Genomic DNA, 23,092 nt, shown 5'->3' on the forward strand with positions numbered 1-23,092 from the left:
ATGGCACATTTTCAACTCCCTTAACCATTCTTGTCTCTCTCCTTTTAATGTACTCCAGTTTCACTTTTTTTTTTTTTTTTTTTCCCCTGCGGTACGCGGGCCTCTCACTGCCGTGGCCCCTCCCGCCGCGGAGCACAGGCTCCGGACGCGCAGGCTCAGCGGCCATGGCTCACGGGCCCAGCCGCTTCACGGCACGTGGGATCCTCCCAGAGCGGGGCACGAACCCGCATCCCCTGCATCGGCAGGCGGACTCGCAACCACTGTGCCACCAGGGAAGCCCCAGTTTCACTTTTAAAATGTCTTTGGGTGTGGTCTTATCAGTTCATGGAAGAACAGTTATAAATTCCAGGACATTATAGTTTTTTAATGATGCCAGATATAGTTAAGTCTTTTGGAAGCCACATCATTCTGCTGATTCATATTGAGCCTGCTATCCCAAACCCCAAAATTTTTTCTCATGTTTTCCTAGCCAAAACTTTCTGAAAGAGGGAACATAAAGGGGGGAAGTAAGAATTTGAGTGGCTGAATCTTCTTCATTCTAGACTAGTCTTTAACCAGATCTTAATTTTTGTCTAAAATGAAATCACAGCACTTCTATATGTGACTTTCTCTAACTATAATGAAAGAAGATTAAATTCTTTTGCTTCACAAATATGTATCAGTTGTCTGAAATCTAGATGAGGGGATTTTAATCTGGAGTGCATATTGGAATCACCTGGGGAACATTTTCTCAACAATCTTATATAAGCCTCACTCGAGACTTATTAAATAAACACTACCAGGCAAAGCATGCCTATTTTTGGAAAACTTCCTAGTAGATTCTGCTATATGTCCATGGTTATAAATCACTACTTTATATTTCCTCAAAAATTAATTTTTGAGCACTAATTTTGTGCCAGGCACTGTTACAATCATACATACTGTCTCAGCTATTTATAAGCAAGAACATAAACATAATTAAACAAACCACTAAGTAATTAGGTAGTCATCTTGCATGGTCACTTACCTTTAAACACTTGAGTGACCCAGCGTCCTTGGAGCTCTGAAATGGGCATAATGGCACCCAAGGGCTGGATCAAGCCTATGATTGCAAGAGTTGGCTTTTCTAGGTTAGGAGGGAAGACCTTTTTATACAGGGATATCTTGTTTTTGACTACTTTGACAGAATCTTCAAGAAAAGGAAACGCAAAGCTATAGCCTGTAGCAAAGATAACAGCATCAATGTCATCTTCCCTGGAGCCATCCTCAAATATGGCCGCTGTCTCTGTGAATTCCTTCACGTTTGATTTCACCTTCACCAAGCCAGAAATTATACAATTTGGCAGAAAGTCATTTATCGTTGGATGCTGACTCAGAGCTCTGTGAATAATGATAATGAAGGAGAAATCAAGAGAGATCATGAGAGGGAAATATCATTACCATGTAAGTAAAATTGTATTTTGATTGAGGTGGTTAATCAATATGCCAATAGTCTCCTTTATTCATGAAATTTGGGAAAGGTCTAATGTATACCAGCTTGAAAAAGGTAAGGATCTCAGAGTAAATGTTGGACCCCGGGTGGCATTGAAAGAGAAGCTGTTGGAGAAGTGAGGGAAGCATTATTTTATTTGATGAGTACGTGCATGGTTTCTCAAGGACTAATAATGCTCTCAGTGATATGATAAGTCCACAGTCTAGTAGCTTCTATCCATATATCAAGAAATCTGTAGAACTGGACTATCAGCATTCTGTTGAGTCTCTTTTCCTCTTCAAAAGCCCAAGAGCTAGGTTTGGACCATCATTTTCCAAAAGGTATAATAAATTATATGTGTATAGTGACTTACAGTTATAAACTGTTTTTACATACATTAACGTATTTGAGTCTCACGCAAACCCAACGAAGGAAACAGGACAGTTGTCATTATCCAGGTCTTATAGACGAGGAAACTGAGTCCTAAAGAAGTTAAGTGGCTCGCCCAAGGTCACACAACCTAGGAGTTTAGGATTTATATCAAATGGTTTTTTATGAACTCCCTTGAGATACTCTAGGCATGGTAAGTAGTGTTTTCTCGAAATAGCATAGGATAAGGTGCAGAATCTTGGACCTTTCTAAAAGCAGTGTGAATCCTTGGATCCTGTGTTAACAGGCTCTGAGAATCCTCAGCCCATCATGTTCAGACAGAGCTGGCCTCTTCTTAGGAACAAGATATGTTTAAACAGTATTACTGGTTTGCTGAATTTGGTAATTCTTTGACACAAACCTTTAGGTACAGATTCTGTTCTCATTCCAACCTCATCATTTCATCTTTCTCTCCAAACTTACTCCTTTTTACTAACAGTACCACCATCCACATTGTTGCCCAAGCTACAAAACTGTGAGTCTTAATATCTGGTCACCAAGGCCACGCTTTCTCCTCTTAATACCCCCAGAATAGTTTTACTTGTGCTGTTTCACCTGGGCCATTACAGCTGTCTCTAGGGCCTCCTGCTCCATCCCCTTTCAATCTATCTTCTACATCATTTTTGGAGTGATTGTTCCAAAATGTGTTTATTATTATGTCACTCACCTGCTTAAAATCTTTCAGTGGCTCTGGGATGTCTTCATTCTAAACATTTTATTTAGCAGAGCATACAAACATTTTCATATATCTGCCCCGTGAACCAGGAGATATACTCAGTCATTCTTCCATCTTTGCCTGTAGTCCAGCCAAACCAAACTATGTGCAGGTCTCAGAGCATAACGTATATTTTGCTATTCCAAGACCTTGTATTTATAATTAGAATGCTACTTCCTTACCCTGTTTGTTTGACTATCTCTTATTATTCCATAAAGCCTCAATTTATTTTGTGATCACCAAAGTTATGGATGCTAGTTTCCATAATTGGGTGAAATAAATGGCTGAAAGTTTTGGGAACACACTCTCAAAATATCACCCTACTGGTTAGTTTCAAAGGAAAAAATAATCTTTACAAAAGAGAAACATGGTAGACCACCTAATCCAAGTTGTCAAATTTTACATCATTAGTATGCAATAAACTGCTATCATATGGCTCCTGATGTGATCCACCAAGAAGGCACAACATAACCTATGAATATTCACACCAAAATTGTTTAACCTAAATATAATAGAGGAATAACAACTATGAACCTCCAAATTTAGAGACTTTCTGCAAAACAAATTGCTTGAATTCTTAAAAAAAACAAAAATCCATGTCAAGAAAATGGAAATTTATTTCAGATTAAGAGAGAGTAAAGAGATATGACAACTAAAGACAATGGTGTAATACCTGACAGGACCCTGGATTTAAAACTATAAAAGCTACAGGAAATTCCCTGGCATTCCAGTTGTTAGGACTCCAAACTTTAAGCAATGCAGTGTGGCCAAAATAATAAATAAGTAAGCTACAAATATTATTGAAACAACTTGGAAAATTTGAATATGCATTATATTAGATAATGGTATTTCATCAATGTTAAATTTACTAAGTGTGATAATTATGTTTATGTAGAGGAATTCCCTTTTCCTTAGGCAATATATGCTAAAGAATGTAGGGTAAAATGTTGTATTGCCTGCAGCTTACTCTCAAATGTTTCAGAAAAATTTATGAATATATGTATGTATATATGGATGCTATATATGTATAGATCTATCTATCTCCAGAGAGAGGGAGAGGGAAAAAGCAAATATAGTAAACTGTTAATAATAGGTGAATCTAAGTGAAGGGTATATGGGTGCTCACTGTACTTACTATTTTATAGCAAGTATATCTAAACATTAAAAAAATTAAAAGCTGTAGGGGAAAACAGCGTTTAAAATCAGCTTCTAGAAATGCTGTCACAGTCTACCTTCTAGGCTGTGTGAGAACTCCTATCCTTCATACTCTCATGGGACTCCATGCATTTCTTTTTTTTTTTTTTTTTTTTTGCGGTACGCGGGCCTCTCACTGTTGTGGCCTCTCCCGTTGCGGAGCACAGGCTCCGGATGCGCAGGCTCAGCGGCCATGGCTCACGGGCCCAGCCGCTCCGCGGCATATGGGATCCTCCCAGACCGGGACACGAACCCGTATCCCCTGCATCGGCAGGCGGACTCTCAACCACTGCGCCACCAGGGAGGCCCCATGCATTTCTTTATCATATTCTATTGTCTGTCTTCTTATTAGAGTATTAAAGGAAATATCAATTTCTCGAGTCTGTCATTTATTACTTGTGTGATCTTGGGCAAATTAGTTTCTCTATGTGTCAGTTTTTATATCTGCAAAATGGAGATGAATATAGTACCAACCTATAGGGCTGTTGTGAGGATTAAATGAGATAATGCCTGTAACTCATTTAGCACTGTGCTTGTCTTATATTAAGTCCTCAAAAAGGTACAGTGTTATTATTAGTATTACTATTACTATTAGGTCTTTAGTCTCAGTATTCTCATGCCCGTATAATGCTTGGCTCATACCAGATGCTCAGTTGTTTGTTGGATGAATGAATGAATGATACATTGCCTGCTACTACCATTTTGTTGTTGCTACTGGGCATCATGTAAAAAGAACTGGTACCTCGGGGAATGATAAAATGGTTAATGCCAAGGAGAATTATAGCCTGAAAATTACAGACCAATAGATCTTGGACATCTGTGGGGGAAAGGTAGAAATCTAATCTCAGATTCTGTGGATTTGCTTAAAGTACAGATAGAGGTAGCTATACTATTAGCCTATGTGAACAGTCCTTATTCTTTGCCTTGGCTGTTACTGCCCACCTCCCCACCTGGGAACATACCTGTGTTTAGGCTTCAGGCCAAATATTTCATGATCAAACCTTTGGTTCATCTTTTTTTCCAAAAATATATTTGTTAATGATTGACCACAAATCTTCTTCATAAAATATTTAAATCGAGAAGAGAATAACACATCAAAAGGATATCCATAGTCTCCGACACGATTAAAGATCCAAGCTCCTCTTCTGGTGCTGAGGAAAACCTGAGGCATGGGGAAAAAAATGTTTGTTTTTGCCATTCCCTGACTCATTTCTCTGAAGGAATGGGAACCCATTTTCTCCAAGCTGAACTTCAAACTCATTAGTCTGGCTTTTTATTCCCTGGCAATATATATATTTTTAAATTTCCTGCCATTTTCTTCTCAAACACTAAGCTTACAATTAAACTGGTGTAGTCACTGACCAAGACTATGTCTTGCTCTCAACCACCAGTGCATTTCTGTTTAATGTCATTATGCCTCCCAGAAAAGCCCCGTATCCCCTTCATTCTCTAAAGCCTATTCATTTTTAAGATCCAGATCAAGTCTCCCTCCTCCATGAAGACACTAGTGACCTTTCTGGCTGATAATTGTCTCTCCATCTTCTGAACTTCTCTAGCACTTGTCACCTGTCCAACTCATTTCAAATCATGGAACAGTAAAGCTGAAAGCAACGGGACATCATTTGATCTGAAATCTTCTGTCTTTTTTTTTTTGCCTTTGACATTGTTTGCAGTATTATAAAAAACTTATCATTTATATTGATATTTAATATTATATATTCTTATCTTTTATCTTTCCAAATGTGTTTTCTCCAAGGTGGGGGGTAGAGCATATACACCCTTTAGTCCCCAGCCTATCATCAGCATCACTTCCTTTTATTGAGAATTGTAACCTGTCAGTCACTGTACTAAGTCCTTTATCTATATTTTTATTTGATCAATACAACAACCTCTTGAGGTAGGTATTGTTATGTCCATTTTAAGGATGAGAAGCATGGAGAGGCTGAATAACTTGCCTGAGATCATATAGCTACTAAATGGTAGAGCTGAAATTCCAAACCTAAGTCTAACTGACTCCGAAGCCTGTGCTTAAGTAATGTTTTATCATTTATTTAAGGGAAAAACTGAAGATTGCAAGTAGCACAACATGGAACTGGTCTGTCTTTCTGTGTTATCTGCTGGCTAAAGTCCACGTAATAAAAGTTTGGTATTCAACTACCTGGCAAAAGCATTGCTTTCTCTATGTTATAAAACTCGCTGGAGATAGTTTCCAGGGTTGTAAGCTATGTAAGTACATTGTTTTGTGGTCTTTTGTTTAAGCCCTCATGTTAAAAGGGATAATCATGTACTTCATACATATATTCTCACTGATGGTGACCTTAACTGCTATCATATATAAGCACTTTTACGTGTCACCGTTGAAAGAGCCTGTGTGTAGTCTCAGAAATCAAATGGTTTTGTGTGCAGTGTGTATAACTTTTTAAATATAGGTTATGAGTAATGTAAATGATCAGAGCTTCAGTTAAAAAGTTCTCTATGTATAAAATAGTGGCAATAATACATAGGTCACAAAGCTTTCTCAGACACAACCACCTTACCTCCACCTGCTCTTGCTGCCTTGTTCTTTGGCAATTTACAATTCCTCAGTGCTTGTAAGGCTCAGCTCCTCTACAACTGACCATTTAACAAGCCAATGGTATTAAAGAAAGCTCATGCCTTCGGTCCCCACCACATACCTTGTACATTCTTTTATCATAGCACCCACACACATTTTTACACTTTATTGTTTATATACCTATTTCCTAATAAATGCTTGTTGAATTAATTCATGGAGTAATATATAAAATCAGTTTTGTGGTGATAGATGGGGATAGACCTGAGAAGAAGTATTATTGAATGGAGTTTGTGGGTAAAGTTCATTTCACAAAGTTGTGGCATTAAACTTCTATTTGGGGTGGTATAGGGAGGGTGGGAGGGAGGGACACACAAGAGGGAGGAGATATGGGGATATATGTATATGTATAGCTGATTCACTTTTTTATACAGCAGAAACTAACACACCATTGTAAAGCAATTATACTCCAATAAAGATGTTAAAAAAAAATAAATGCCAACCCTAAAAAATAATAATAATAATTTTAAAACAATTTGTGGAGAAGCACAGCTTAATTAGTTAGTGAAGAACAACCAGGCATGTACTTATTGCCAACAAAGTTACGATTCAATAAAGATGTGAATAACAAAATATATCAATGATGTCTTTTTCTAGGAATTTATAATTAAGAGACTTTTTTCCCAGTTCAAAAGCTATGATACAAAAAAAACAGAACAAACAAACCAAAAAACCTCAAGGACATAGAAATTGCTTTAGTGTGAATGTTATTCTGTGTTACCTAATAGTATGCAAAGGCTGGGGAGAGCTGCTTGCATGTGCTACAATGTGGATGCTTTTCATACTGATACCCATGTTGTCTCTAGAAGGATTAGACTTCTTTTTTCCATTTGGGGAGTGATGAAGAGTGAAGAGGAAAATTCCTCCAACATCCTATGAGTGAAAAGCTTTCAGTGACTGAGTACAGTTTCCTTCAGATAAGAGCATTATCACTTCTGCTGGCCAACAGGTGATCCACACTCTGAATGCTGCATTCTAACAAGCTCTCCCAGCAATCACTTGGTCTTCTTCAGAGCCAGAAGCACAATCTGAAGAGACAGTTGAGTGAGATTATGAGCACACTTTGTGGTCATGACCAAATTCCTTAGTGTGAGGCCAAATGAATGATGGGAATCTAACTTGTAACCTTGGCTCCATCACATCATCAATCAAAATGTTGCCAACTGAGGCAGTGAAACCAAGCCCTGCATTTGCCGTTGGCACTGATGGGCTGTGTGCAGGTATCCATACACTCTGCTGGGTCCACCTGCAGCTTCCTTGGTGAAACAAAGTAAATAATGTACTAATTCAAACCTGCTTGGCTGTATGGCTAATTTCCACAGCCAGATCGCCTCCAGAATTCCCAATGCCAATTATAATGACTCTCTTTCCAGTGAAACTCTCTGAATTCTTATAATCTCGACTATGGAAGTATTGTCCTTTGAACTTCTCAATTCCTACAAGAGAAGGGAAAATAATTATTGGGTGATGGTTTATCTGATATCATTTGTTAAATCATTCATTTTTTTGCAGTGTGTAGAGTTTATGCATATATTCTCCATATGTTCTGCTTTTACTCAGGTGCACTGTTGCCTTTCTGAATATTTTGCCTGTTTTCCCATAGCCTCAGAGTGGAACCTTGTGATTTCCTTATCATAAGTAGTCTGCTTAACTCAGGATCTGTTAATATTTTGGACCTGTGGACTCACTAATCCAAACTGCTTCAGAAAACCTCCATTCTCTTTTGTCTTTTCATCCTGTTTATTTTTTTAATTGAAGTATAGTTGACATAATATTATATCAGTTTCAGATGTACAACATAATAACTTGATATTTATATAGATTATGCAACATACAAAGTTATTACAATATTACAGTATTTTGACTATATTCCTTGTGCTGTATATTACCACCCTGTGACTGATTTATTTTATAACTGATAGCTTGTATATCTTAATCCTCTTCACCTATTTTGCCCATCCCCCACCCCCTCTTTTCCTCATCTGTAAATACCTACTTCCATTCCAATTGGAGTATATATGTTCTTATATACTCTAAAGTATACATAGAGTGCTTTTTTCCCCAAAAAATGAAAATCCAGGTCAAAGACCATAATTAAGCTCTTTCTTTAAGCTTTATTTTCTTCCTTAGAAACTCAATATTTCTGTTTGTTTCCTTGATTGCTAAAAAAGCCCTCATTCAGGTTGAAGAAGATGTGGTAAATATATACAATGGAATATTACTCAGTGATAAAAAAGAACAAAATAGGGCTTCCCTGGTGGTGCAGTGGTTGAGAGTCCACCTGCCGTTGCAGGGGACCCGGGTTCGTGCCCCGGTCCGGGAAGATTCCACATGCCGGGGAGAGGCTAGGCCCGTGAGCCATGGCCGCTGAGCCTGTGCGTCTGGAGCCTGTTCTCCGCAATGGGAGAGGCCACAACAGTGAGAGGCCCGCGTACCGCAAAAAAAAAAAAAAAAAAAAAAAGAACAAAATAATGTCATTTGCAGCAACATGGATGTACCTAGAGATTGTCATACTGAGTGAAGTAAGTCAGAGAAAGAAAAATATATGATATTGCTTATGTGTGGAATCTAAAAAAAATGGTACAAATGAACTTATTTACAGAACAGAAATAGACTCACAGAGGTAGAAAACAAACTTATGATTACCAGGGGAGAAAGGTGTGGGGGACGCCTAAACTGGTAGACTGGGATTAACATATACACACACTACTATATATAAAATAGGTAACAGATAAGTACCTACTGTATAGCACAGGGAACTCTTCTTAGTACTCTGTAATGAGCTATATGAGAAAAGAATATAAAAAAGAGTGGATATATGTATATGTATAACTAATTCACTTTGTTGTACAGCAGAAACTAGCACAACGTTTTAAATCAACTATTCTCCAATAAAAATTTAATAAGAAAAAAGGCCTCGTTCAATCTGATGCGGATCAACTTTTTATCCTTAAAAAAACTAAAATTATTGTAAAACTAAATATAGAGCCTTCTAATTTTCCTCTAGTCCCTGAAATTACTGTTATCTCTACGTCCTAAATAGCATTAATACAAGTTGCCCCAACATCTTTGAGGAGAATATGCAGAATTAGGATAAGCCTTATTTCATCCCAAGGTAGGAATCACTCAGACCACAATCCTCCCTTTCTTTAGGGATCAGGTCACAGGCATAGTCCAAGTGTCTTCATTCCTGGTAGGCTACTTACCAGGGAAGGTTTCCAAGGGTAAGTGTGCACTGGTGTGATGGCCAGTGCAAACCATAACTCCATCGAAGACATTCACCTCCTTTTTCCCTTCAGATACCGTGACCACCTCCCATTGGCCTGAAGTGGAGAAATCAGGCTGCTTCTTCACACTGCACACGGTTGTCTGAAAAGAAAAGGGGTAGTCACAGGGGACTATAACCACAGCCTAAATAGTGGATATCTTCCCTGACAGGACTCTCCTTGCAGAGGGTTACACAAACGCCTGATACCGCATAACAGTCCTCAGGCAGGGATATTTGATTTTCATACTCCACAAATCAGAACTTTTTTGTTTGGGGCTGTGGTCAGAGTGAGAAAACTTCCATGAGGCAAGCTAAATAAAACAGAGTTGGCAGACTAATGTTGCACTCTACTCTTCTTCTAGAAAAGTGCAAATTACTAGTTCTCTTGTACCATAGCCTAAGGCAATGTGATACTTGAATAAAGTTTGGGCTTCTCTTGTGCTTCTGAGACACTCCATGCACTAAATGCCTATTCCTCCCCCATACCCCCAGACATCCTGGGACTCTCTGATGCCTTCTTACCTCAAGTCGTGTTCTCACTGGCCTTAAACTTGTGACTGAGCTAGAGGGCTCCCTTTCCTAGTAGAAAAATATCTCAGTGGCTCATATTTTATGTAAATGAACCTCTCTTTGACTCCCATAAATGCCCATTTTACAAGTAACTATAAAGAAAGGTGTGAGATGGGATAGTCAGTGGTACAATTTTTAGCTTTAAAAAATAATAATAAATATAGGTTACTCTACCCAGGTTAAGGAAACATTAAAAATGTGTTCTTGTGCTTCTAGGGTTTATGACCATAATGTCTTGGTTGACTAACAGAGATACCCCTCTTGTATACCTGAGACATCCTATACTACTTATAGTTCCTCTCTATCATGTTCTTACTTTTACACAGGCTGGTGCTTCTGCCTGGATCATCCTTCTACTCTTTCTTCATTTGGAGAAACTCACCCTTCAACATTTAGCTTGGTATTATCTCCTCTAAGAAAACTACCCTGGTGCCTGATGCCTCATGCCCTGATGGGCTGTTTCCCTCCTCTGAGCTGCAATGTATAGATTTCAGTGGCATTTATCACTCTGTAACTCTTTATTTTTATAATTATGTTTACAATGAAATTTCTCTTCATTATTCTATCTCCTTAACAAGACTGTGAAATCACTGGGTTTTTTTGTTTTTGTGTCTTCACTGCTTAGTATGGTAACAAACCTGTTCAATAAGTGTTTAAAGAAGTGAAGAGAAGCACCACTAGGCTGTAAATGACTGACTTTAGAAGTCTTCACTGGATATTGCCATTTTAATTTTGTTGTTAAAGAGAAAGAGTCATGATTTAGTAGAATGATCAGAAGGTAGAAGATTTCGGCTTTTTGCCAGCTGTTAGAAATATCAATTATTATATGGTCGTGGTTTGGAATGATAGAAATAACATGGAAGAATTTATAGCAGGAAGGAATTATTGATGTGATCTAGTACAATCATCTTGTTTTACAAATAAACTTAAGACACATCAACGTTGGGGAACCTACTTGTCTGAAGTCACAAGTTGATTAGTGGTAGAGCAAAGACTAGAATTCAAGTTTTTGTTTCCCAATTCAATGTTCCTCCCTCTACACCAGAGTTAACTTATTTGCTTCCTCATAACGTTTCAATATCTACGTCACTGGGTTGTTGTGATCACATAAATATTGCACTGGAAAATACTTCAGAAAGTACAAAAGGGCTAAGCAGCAAGTTGTGGAACCAGAAGGTTTTAAAGTTCCCATACCTGTCAGTTCCCCTCATTGTTTTATTGTAATCAAATGATATAGAATGAAGGCAATGAAATGAATATGGCTTCTTGGATCTGCAGTCAAAATATATAGAAGAGGGACCTTTCCATGAATATTTTCAGACACAGAGAAGACATAGAGTAGAATCTGTCTGGATAGGATAGATACATGACCATATCAAACCAATCTATACATAAGCACTGGTAAATGAGAACAGTTATTCATTTACTTGAAACTCTGAACACAGAGATACCCACGAAATTCCCTACCTTAAATCGAATGTACTTTAGAAGGTCAAATTCTTTGGCATACATCCTGAAATACTCCAGGACCTGGGAGTTGTGCATGAAGTTAGGATAGTGATCTGGGATGGGATAGTCACTGAAGCACATCATCTCCTTAGAAGTGTTGATGATCACTGACTTGTAAATACTGGCCCTTCCTTCTTCAGGTTCTTCCTGCAGTAAATAAAAAGCATTCATAGCAACTTGAGAATTAAGGTCATGGTTTGTAAACAGCCAACAAACATTTGAAAAAGTTTTCTGAAAGAAATGACCATTAAAAAAAGTCCCCTCCCCACAACCCTTTACATCTCCCAGTATTTGTGCCCTCGTGCAGTCTCTTCCCCTTAAATCTAAGTTGTCTTTATGACTTGCTTTTGACCAACAGCATGCAGCTGGAATGATACTGAATGGCTTCCAAGACTAAGTGATAGGTAGTCTTGCAGCTTCTGTCTGGGTCTCTTAGAAAGCTTGCTCTGGTGGAAGTCAGCAGCCACGTAAGAAGTCCAGCTACTCTGAGACCACCATCCTGTGAGGAAGCCCAAGCTATCCACATGAAGAGCATGTTTGGGATAGAGAGATGTGCAGCCAGCCCCCAGAAGTTCTAGTTATCCCAGCTGACATTCTAAATATGTGAGCAGAGAGGTCATAGCACACATCCAGTCCCAGCTGTCACCTGATTGCCATGACATAAGACTCCAAATGAGAACTGCCCATTTGAGTAATAGTCTTTTAAATAGTATATATATTTCAAAGCCTTGGGAAGTTTCAAGAGTTTCATACACTTGCCACCTTGTTCTCCAGGAAACACTGTACTAACTTACATTCTGTCCACTATGTGTTCCCATTTTACCTCGTTTTTACTAAATTAAAAGACAATTACTCAGTGTTAGCAAAAATGAGGTGAAATGAGATCTTAGTACAATGTTTTCTGGACAGCAATGTGACAAGAATATGAAACCCTTGCAACCTAGCTTTTTAAAGAAAGATTCAGCATTGTAGACAAAGATTTATGTTAAAGGATGTTAATGATAGCATTATTTATAACATAAAAATGAAATAAGCTATATGCCTGCAATATTGTGATTTATAGGAAATATATATTTGGTCATCCAGTTGGTCAAAATATATTTCTCATATATATTTGGTCTTTCTCCACAGTTCCTAGCTCAGAGCTCCTAAAACTCTCCTAATTTCCTAAGTGTTGAGAGTGATACAAAGTGCCCTTTGTTATGTTAATATGCTGACTTTTAGAAAGCAACTAAGGATGGGGGCTAGTTACCAATGGAGCAAACCCTGTGATTAGAGGGTTGTAAACTTTCAGTTGCCTATTCCCTGATCTCTGGGAGGGGACAGGGGCTGGAAGTTGAAGCAATAGCCAATGCCCAATGATTTAATCAATCATGCTTATGTCATGAAGCCTCTATAATAACCTAAAAGCATGGGGTTCAGGGAGCTTTCAGGTTGGTGAACCAAAGAGATTAGGGGAGAGCGGTGTGCCTGGAGAGGATATGGAAGCTCAGTGTCTTTTTCCCTATGTATCTCTTTCATTTGCCTCTTCCTAAATTATATTCTTTTATAACAAACCGGTAACCTAGTGAGTAAATGGGTTTCCTGTGTTCTGTGAGCAAATTAATCAAACCCAAGGGGTGGGTGTGGGGGTGGTCGTGGGAATTTCTGATTTATAGTCAGTTGGTCAGAAGTATAGGTAACAAACAACCAGGACTCGAGACTGGCATCTGAAGTCCAAATCCAAGGAGGGGGTCGTTGGAACCTCCAATCTGTAGCTGGTTGGTCAGAAGCCCAGGTAATAACCAGTGCTTATGACTGGTGTCTGAAGTGGGGTTGAGGGACTGAGCCCTCAATCTGTGGAATCTGACGCTGTCTCTGGTTAGATAGGCATCAGAATTTAGTTGAATTCTTGGACATCCTGCTAGTGTTTGAGAATTGTTTGCTGGTGTCTGGGGACCACCTGCCACCCACGCGCACACACACACACACACACACACACACACACACACACACACACATTGGAATTGGTCTCAGAACCATTTAATGCCCAACAAAATTCACTGTAATTTTGAGAACAACTGCTCCAGATCCTTGCTACCTAAAGTAGGATCTGTGGACTAGCAGCAGGGGCATCACTTGGAAGATTGTTAGAAATGCAGAATCTTAGGTCCCATCCCAGATCTACTGAATCGGAATCTGCCTTTTAACAAAATCCTTAAGTGTTTCAGATGCATCTGAAAGCTGAGAAGCATTGCTCTAGCTGATATCAAACCCCGGTTCACTGTTCTTCCCCCATCAAGGTTAACTTCTTTGCTTTCTCAAAAACTTCTAATAACTACCTCATGGGGGTGTTGTAGTGATCACATAAAATAAAGCAGTATCTACCCAGATTGTTATATTAGCCTGTCACTGAGATATCACAAACCATGACTTTTCAACTCCATTATATTTTTTTAAAATTGTTTTGATTATGGAAAATTACCTTACCAATTTGGACCCCCCTTCTCTTTTTATTCCAGAAATAGATATTTGGATGCTGGCTATTATTGAACATTAAATGGCCACAAAGGAGAGTGTTCACTGGCTTTGCCCACATTAGAGATGATTTTCCTCCCATTTTTAGAGAAGAATTTTTCAATTTCAGAATCCTGAATTGATTATTCCCATTTCTCTGCCCCATCCTTCAAGATCGCATTCCCTTTGGCTGCTAATGGTGTTTTTACAAGTCTCTTCCAATCTGTCCTCCTTATTTCAACCAAAGTGTTCTTTCTAGGGTACGGTTGTATCTCTGTCATAATTAAAATTTTGGATACTGCCCCATTTTCTCTAGTGTATATTTTTCAGCTTAGGATTCAAAGACCTCCATAATGTCTTATAGTCTATTCCTTATCTCCCCAACTAGATTGTAAGCCCCTTTACTTGTATTCATGATCTTTCCTACAGCATATAAAATTATAAATAGCACTTAGTAGATATTTAATAGATGTATGTTGAATTATATTGAGAAAGGTACATAGAGAAAAAGGAAGTAAATTTACATAATGCATAAAAAACTAATGAAATACATAAAAGTTCATTTAAAAACAGTTGAATAAGATATTTTAATCTTATTCACAAAAATTTGTTGTAAGGAAAATTGCAAAATAATATAAAATCAAATGCATAGAGATATTCATTTTATAGTATTTAAAATAACTATTAATTAGAAACCACTTAAAATGCCCCCCTCCCCCAATAGGAAAATGTTTTAGTAAATTATGGTATCTCAATATGATTCAGAATTTACCTTCCACACCACTCCTTAGGTATCCTGCTAAATTCAAAGCAGATCCTGTCACCCCACTGCTTAATGGGCTCTACTGATTCCATTTGGAAAAGCAAATTTCTTATTTTGAAACTCAGCATATTTCACAATCTATCCCAATCTACCTTTTTATCTTCATTTAGTGTTCTCCTCAGTTAACTTCAAGCTTCTGAGTCATTAAATTGTTGTTGAAACATTCCAGACTCTTTCACAACTTTAAACTTTTGTAACACTACAGTACAACTTCTTCATTTGGAAAATTCCTATCTATCATTCAAGAGTTACATCAAATGTCACTTCTTTGAAGAAGTATTTCTTGTCCTCTCCACTGAGTTAAATGCCCCATTCAACCTCCAAGCTGCCAAAACTCTCTGCTCATATTGCCATCAAGGCAACTTAGAACACACGATATTCTGCATTTGTTTCTATGATTGTGAGGTACCCAAAAGTAGGATTTGTGTCTTATTTTTCATAGCTCTATCATCAAAACAGTACCTCATATATAGTGGATGCTTAATAAATGCTTTGAAATGAATTAATAAGTGAATTATAGAGATTGAATTTGGAGATACTTAAAACTATGATTTTGAAATCTGTGTAGAAACATTGAAAATGGACTATGATATAACTTTAAGTGGAAAAAGTAATATGAAAAAATTCAGGTCACATTCTAATCACCAAGTATATAATATTATGTATGCCTAGGGCAACTGTATACCTATGTCTACCCATATTTATATAATTACACATTGTATAATCTCTCCCCTGTTATCGAGTATATTTTATTTATTTTAAATCAATAAAACTTGAAAGTAGGAAAAACAAATTGATTTATTAAGGAGGTAGGATTTTTTCTTTTATTTTTGTAGAAATGTTGTTTATACTACACCTTCATGTTAAAAACCTTCAGCAAGCTAGGAATAGAGGGAAATATCTTCAATTTGATAAAGAACATCTACAAAATACCTGCAGCTAACAGTGTACTTAATAGAGAGAAAATGGACAATTTCCCCATAACATTGAGAACAAGTTAAGGACAGCCTCTCTTACCACTTCTATTCAACACTGTACTAGAAATCCTAACTAATGTAATAAGATAAGAAATGGAAATAAAAGTATACAGCCTGAGAAGGAATAAATAAAATGATTTTTATTCACAGATGATATGACTGTCTAGGTAGAAAATCCCAAAGAATTAAAAAAAAAATTCCTGAAACTAATAAGCAATTATATCAGTGTTGTAGGATACAAGGTTAATATACAAAAGTCGCTTACTTTCCTATATACCAGAAATGAAAAATTGGACTTTGAAATACAGTACCATTTATAATAACACCCCCCAAATTAAGTGCTTAGGAAAAATCTAACAAAATATGTATGAGACTTATATGCAGATACCATAAAACAGAGAAGAAGAAAATCAAAGGTATAAATAAATGGAAAGATATGCTGTGCTCATAGATTGGAAGACTCAGTATCATTAAGATGTCAGTTTTCCCAACTTGATTTGTAGATTCAACACAATCCCAATCAACATCCCAGCTAGCTATTTTGTAGATATTGACAAACTGATTCTAAATTTTATGTGGAAAGAAAAGAGGCTTAGAATAGCCAACTTTGACCTTAAGTGTAGACTGTGCATAGTGACTTTCTTGCAAAGAGTATAGTATGACAAGGAAGAAAAAAAAAGAGCAACTTTACAGTGGCAAACCCTGATAAACACCATCTCAAGCAAGGTCGGCAAGGTTAACATCAATCAATTGTGATAAGTTTGATAGTATGTACCATTGATATGATGTGATAAGAATAGCACTTTACCTCTAAGGTCTTCCTCCCCAAAATTCTTAACTCCAGTCTAACCATGATGAAAACATCAGGCAAATCCCAGTTGAGGGACATTCTATAAAATACCTAACCAGTAATCCTCAAAGCTGTCAGGGTCACCAAAAACAAGGAAAGTCTGAGAAATTGTCACAGCCAAGAGGAGCCTAAGGAGACATGACAACTACATGCAATGTGGTGTTCTGGATGGGAACACCTGGAACAGGAAAAAGCCACTAGGAAAAAAACCTAAGTAAATCTGAATAAAACATGGACCTCAATTAATAATACTGTATCAATACTGGTTCATTAATTAGGACAAATGTATCATACTAATGTAAGATGTTAATAATATCTGGCATGGGGTATATGGGAACTCTGCACTATCTTCCTATTAATTCTGTAAATCTAACACAGTTCTAAAATTCAAAGTTTATTTAAACATGTTGTTTGTACAAAGCACATTTTTTCAAAAAAATTAAATTAATGAGTGGTAGGGTCCTTTTGGAATGAAGATGTTTGAGGGGACAGGGGTAGACACATTCCTAACTATTAAATTCGACTTCATTCATTCATTCAGTAGATATTTCTAAAGTCCTTCTGTAATAAAAACACTATATTAATGCGAAAAAATACAAGTCTGTCCCTGTTTCCCAAGGGTTGAAAGTTTAGTACAAAGAGTAGAGCCATGCTTTCCACAGCAGCTGTGTTGGGGTCACTGAGCTAAATGAATCACAGATCTTACCCCTGTGACAACAATCATATATTTGTATTCTTTTTCAAGTAATTAAGACAACAAAGTGTTATTGTGTGTCAACAGAAACCTTCAAGCCCTTCTAAACACCTGATTGGATCCTAGGTGGGGTTCATCACTGTCAACTCACTGCTTTATAAAAGAGAGTGAGGGCAGAGCAGTACTGGATCAGTGAGTGTTAAAAGAAGCTTCTGCTCCTGCATTTTAGTATTTCCTACCATCGGCGAATAATCTGCCCTCTAGAGATGTATCTTGATTCTATTTCCTGCCTAAGCACATGACTCGCATTGAGTAGGAAGTCCATATGAGAAAAGAGAGAACCAGGGACGTAGGGTAGTGTAATTGGAACTGAAGGGACTGGAGGCAATAGTAAGGGCAGAAGAAAGGAGAAAAATGACTCCCCTTCAGTGGGAGGAGTGAGAACAGTGTGGATCTTCTGTTCCTTTGACAGACTCTCAGAATCCCGTGGGACAGAAGCTGTCTTAGGACTGTTGTTCTCAGAGTTGTCTTCACACTGGACTCATCTGGGGAACTCTAAAATACTAATGCCTGGTCCTTACTCCCAGAGACCCTGTTTTAATTGCTTCTTGTCTGATGTGTAGACAAAGTTGAGATCTGCTGGTAAGAGTTTGTGTGCTGACCCCAGTAAGCTCAGGGCACCAGAGTTCATCCCATCCACCTCAGAAGTCCTTTCTCCATACATCCTTAGCTAAACTGCAGAATGCCTGAGGGCAGTGGCAGGAGGTTATATAACTCCGTATCTCCACACACTCTAATATAATCTGAGCTTCAGAAATGTTTGTTCAATGAACTGTTACCGATTTTGTTTTAAAAATGCAATGTCATCCTCATTAATCACCTGGGAAAGCTGGGGTAAAAGCTGAAGGGCAAAGGTTTCCATGTTGGCTGCACATTAGAAATAACTAGTGGAGAGCTTTATTGGCACCCCAGGCCAATAAAACCAGAATCTGGATGGACTGATATCATTATTTGTTAAAGTTCGTTAAAGTTCCCCAAGTGATTGTTCAGTGTTGCAGCCAGATCTGACAGCCACTGCTCTACAGTTACCCTCTTTTAAGTATTTTTGTATCCATTCAGTTGTCCTTTTTTTGAGGGGGGGGGGGGAGTTGATATATTTAAGAATTAAAAACACCTGTTCATCTAAGGGTGTTTATTACTTAATTTTATATTTTAAATTAAAATGTATTAAATATGCCTCATTTGACATTATATTGTATCCATATGGTACCTTTGTATCACATATACACTTTAAAACCTCTCTACGTGAACTGTAGTTATCAGATCAGCAGCATCAGCATCACCTGGGGCTTCATCTGAAATATAGAATCTTGGCACCACCCCAGATTAATGAATCGGAATGTACACTTCAGGAAAAGCTCCAGTGATTCATGTGCACATTAAAGTTGGAGAAGCACTGCTTTGGTATACTTTAAGGATTTTTAAAATTCAGATTGACTAAAGAATATTAAAAATTATTTTCCAGCATTACATACTTCTTAAAACCTCAGCATTTCATAAGGGATTTTAAGCTATTTTGTTCATAAAGTAATATTGCAGTATGAAAATTAAAGTGATACGTCTCACATTACTACCGACTTTTCACCATCAGTCTGGTCTAACATTAATGAGGAGATCAAGAAGAAAGAAATTTATACTGAGTCCCTGAGAACTGTTACAAGAAAGAGAAAATGGAAGCCCTGAGTTGCCAGTGGCTTACTGGACACCCGGTAGCAATGGTGGAATTCCAAATTGCTTGGGATGCTCCTACATATGAAACCCCCAATGAATTACAGAAAATTTAGTGGGGGTAGGATGGGGGAGAGGAATACTCCAAATAACAAGCAAGGGGGTCATAGAAAAGCAGATCTCAGAGGCAATTCTTGAGGAAACCAGCATCAGCATGTAAAACATGTTTAATCTGCAATTAATGGATGTTTATAATACCTCAGGCTCCACAACTGTGTAACTGTGGAGTATGTGAGAATGAAGGTCTCTATTTCCACGAGCATTCTAAGCAGCCACCCAAGATATTTTGTTTCTCTAGGATTCATTTATAAAATGTAAATATATTTGGTTCCTAATATATGCCAGGCATCACCTGTGGCTCTAGAGATATAGTGGTGTTTGTGTGTGTGTGTGTATAATATATGTAAAATATATGTATGTTATATATAATATAATAGACACAGATGTGGTCTGTCTTAACAGAAGTCAGAATATTATAATGAAATATAGCTTATTTATTTTCAAGGAAGCAGTTTATAAGGTGTTGAAATTTTGCCAAGAGTATAATCAGAAAAAACTCCAAATTGGGTATTTAAGAGAGAAGAAGTTTAAACCACTTTGGAAATAAAACCTGATAATCAGGTAGGATGGTGGACCCTTCACTACTTTCATGCCTGGTCAGTAGTTGCCAGACCTGGCTAGGATGCTTACCAGACACCAAATGTGTGGGCCACACTCTAGGCCTACTGAATAATAATTGATGTTTAGCAATTATTGTGCCACTGTTATTAGTGATGACGTAATTAGTCATTCACTTAATCCCCACAATAACTCTATGAAGTGGGTGCCAGTATTATCTCCTTTTTAAAGATGACAACACAGAAGTACAGAGGGCATGGTTTTCCCCGAGGTCAGAGTAGGATTTGAACCCAGACGTGCTCTTAACCTCTACACCATGTTGTGGCTGGATTTCAAAAGTAAAATTTTCTATTGATTACAAAATATTAATTAACAGTTTTTTCAGCCATGCCCAAGACTGATTATGACCGAGGCATGGGTGGTGTGCTAAGGAGTATCCACCCTAGCTCCGAATAAGGACTATTGTCAAATAGAATTAGTCCCCAAGACAGAGCCCAAATGCAAAACAACTGTACTGCTGTTCTACTAAGGAATGCTATGAATGAATGAAACCACTTTTAAGTAGCTGGCCAACACCGTCTCCATTTTGTGAAATATGAAACAAATCTGGACACCTTAATACACTTAAAACACTGGCTTAAAAAGTGAGTTGAAAAGCAAACCCAATGGATGTTGCTTTGGAGATCAGTTAAGGAGGGTGATATTCTTTGACATATAATAAGCTTAACTATCATTTAAGTAAGAAGATATCTTAACTGTTAGTAACAAGTTGCAGGGCTGGGTGTGCATATTAAAGCAACTAAACTTTAAAACTGAGTCTGTGCAAGGCCAAGAAAAGCCAGTTACAGGTGCCCTCTGCCCTTCCCTGAAGATGGGACTACTGCTTTGAATTCTCAAGTGAAGGAAAAGTGCAAAGCAAAGAAGGCGGCCAGATTTTATATCCTATTCAAGCACTAGAATCATTAGAGAATTGTCTAAAGTAAAGAAGGAAGGAAGCAACGAAGGAAGGAAGGTAAGAAAGAAAAGGAAAAAAAACAGTAAGGTTAGAAGAGATTGAAAAGGGGGATTCCTGGAAGGAGTTGTAAGCAGTATTCTAGATCACTTACCGATGAACGCAGACCAAGAGCAACCACTTTACATGTCTGCCATTCTGCTACACCCCGCACCAAGATTGTTACCCTTTTCTGGATAGCAGCAAAACTCATTACAGACAGTGCCCAACTTGTGATTTTTTTGACTTTACAATGGTTCAAAAGCAATACACATTCAATAGAAACCACACTTTGAATTTTGATCTTTTCCTGGGTTAGCGATATTTTGTAACATACTCTGATGATGCTGGGCCGTGGCAGCTTCCAGTCAGCTGGAAGGATCAGGAGGGTAAACAACTGATAGACTTACAACCATTCTGCACCCAAACAACCATTATGTTTTTCATGTTCAATACAGCATTCAATAAATTACATGAGCTATTCGACACTTTATTATAAAATAGGCTTTGTGTGAGATGATTTTGCCTGACTGTAGGCTAACGTAAGTGTTTTGAGCACGCTTAAGGTAGGCCAGGCTCAGCTATGGTGTTAGGTAGGTTAGGTGTATTAAATACATTTGTAACAGGATATTTTCAATTTATGATGGGCTTATCAAGATGTAACCTCATTGTAAATCAAGGAAGATCTGAAAATGAAAATGGTCTCTGTGCCATTTTCACAGACATCAGTAAAGGAAAAAACGAGTGATACCTGCGTCCCATTTCGCTGCCAGCGTAGGGAAAGAGAACCTGCATAGAACCTGAGGTGATGGCTGCTGAGAGGAGGTCAGCAGGTTGAAGTCTGGCAGGTTTAATCACTGTAAAGCCCATCATACTTCCTGACACGAGGTAAAATATCTTATGCACCTAGTTACAGCGAGAGTTCCAAGTATTAAGGAACCAGGAGATTTACCTGAAACCGCCATAGCCCTCCGATGTCATCAGTCCCTTCAAAGCAGACGGGCTCCAAGCCTTCTTCCAGGCAGCACTTGATAGACGTGAGCCCACTCGCTCCTCCCCCAATCACAGCAATTCTTTTCTTGGTCATGGTCTCCAGAGATCTTCACCGGGCTGGGTCAGTGTAACCTGTCCTGAAGAAAGGATGACAAAAGACAGAAAGCACACACCAGTTATCACCTTTCAAAGAAGAGCTTGAACGTGGCATTTAGATAAATTTTGCAACAGCAGGTGCCTTTGGGGAACCCAGATTCCATTGTCCTCGTGGACCACCGGGAACTACTACACCTTGGATGGATGAGCCCTGTGCCTGGAAGACCCAGAGCTGAGACCCAGAGCTGAGAGCTCTGCTGCAGTACCCGACCTCGCTGCCTTTGCCCCAACTGGCAGATCCTTCAGCTGCGATCTGGAGGGCACTGCCCTTTCAGCTCTTTGCAAAGAAATGTAAAGCAACAAAGTACAAACAGCAGCAATAGCCAATGTGGAGGGGCTGTTCAGCTCCACCTCCTTTCAGGCAACACACCGCCCACTCAGCAGCACCCATTACCCCCACAGAGGGGATAAAATGTGGGCCAAACCTGCTCTGGGCAGAAAAGATTAACCCTATGACCTCTCTGTTTTTCACCTGCAGTTGCCCACACTCTCAGCTACTCTCAGGGGAGACCCTAGGGGTCGGAATCTCCATCACGCGCCCTTCTCATTCACTTTTAACTTTCTGGTGTTGTCTTATAGTGACAAACTCCTACTGGTGAAGGGAAACTGTCACCAACAACCCCGAAGCAAGTCTTGCTCCAAAAGTTTACGTGGAGAACATCTATCTTTCAGGAGGTCTGTCAGAACACATCCCGGCCCCTCGTCCACCTCTCCAAGCCAACACCCAACCCCACAAATAGGATCTTTCATTCTGAGCTACAGGAAGAAATTTACTTTAAAATACCCATGCACTTAGCACAGGGAGATCAGCTTGGTGCTTTGTGACCGCCTGGAGTGGTGGGATAGGGAGGGTAGGAGGGAGACACAAAAGGGAGAGGATATGGGAACAGATGTATATGTATAACTGATTAAATTTGTTATAAAGCAAAAAAAAAAAAAAAAGAAAAAGGAAGAAAATAT

General features: G+C 38.4%; 1 protein-coding gene across 2 annotated transcripts in view; it reads right to left on the reverse strand.

Annotated features, from left to right (window-relative positions):
* The window catches only part of LOC307047843 (flavin-containing monooxygenase 5), a gene marked incomplete at both ends in the record, with an annotated part of 38,327 nt that extends 16,248 nt beyond the window's left edge, over positions 1-22,079 (reverse strand). Inside the window, 6 exons of one of the 2 annotated variants that reach the window (XM_079696545.1) lie at positions 1,007-1,359; positions 4,751-4,950; positions 7,693-7,835; positions 9,606-9,768; positions 11,705-11,893; positions 21,936-22,070. In XM_079696545.1, coding sequence (XP_079552671.1) covers positions 1,007-1,359; positions 4,751-4,950; positions 7,693-7,835; positions 9,606-9,768; positions 11,705-11,893; positions 21,936-22,070 — 1,183 coding nt within the window. Of the gene's footprint in view, positions 1-1,006; positions 1,360-4,750; positions 4,951-7,692; positions 7,836-9,605; positions 9,769-11,704; positions 11,894-21,935 lie in introns of both variants that reach the window. The other variant, XM_079696546.1, reaches the window with a different exon arrangement.
* Between the last annotated feature and the right edge of the window lie 1,013 nt (positions 22,080-23,092).

This window comes from Hyperoodon ampullatus (genome assembly GCF_949752795.1).
Source record: "Hyperoodon ampullatus genome assembly, chromosome: 2".
Taxonomy (NCBI): Eukaryota; Metazoa; Chordata; class Mammalia; order Artiodactyla; family Ziphiidae; genus Hyperoodon; species Hyperoodon ampullatus.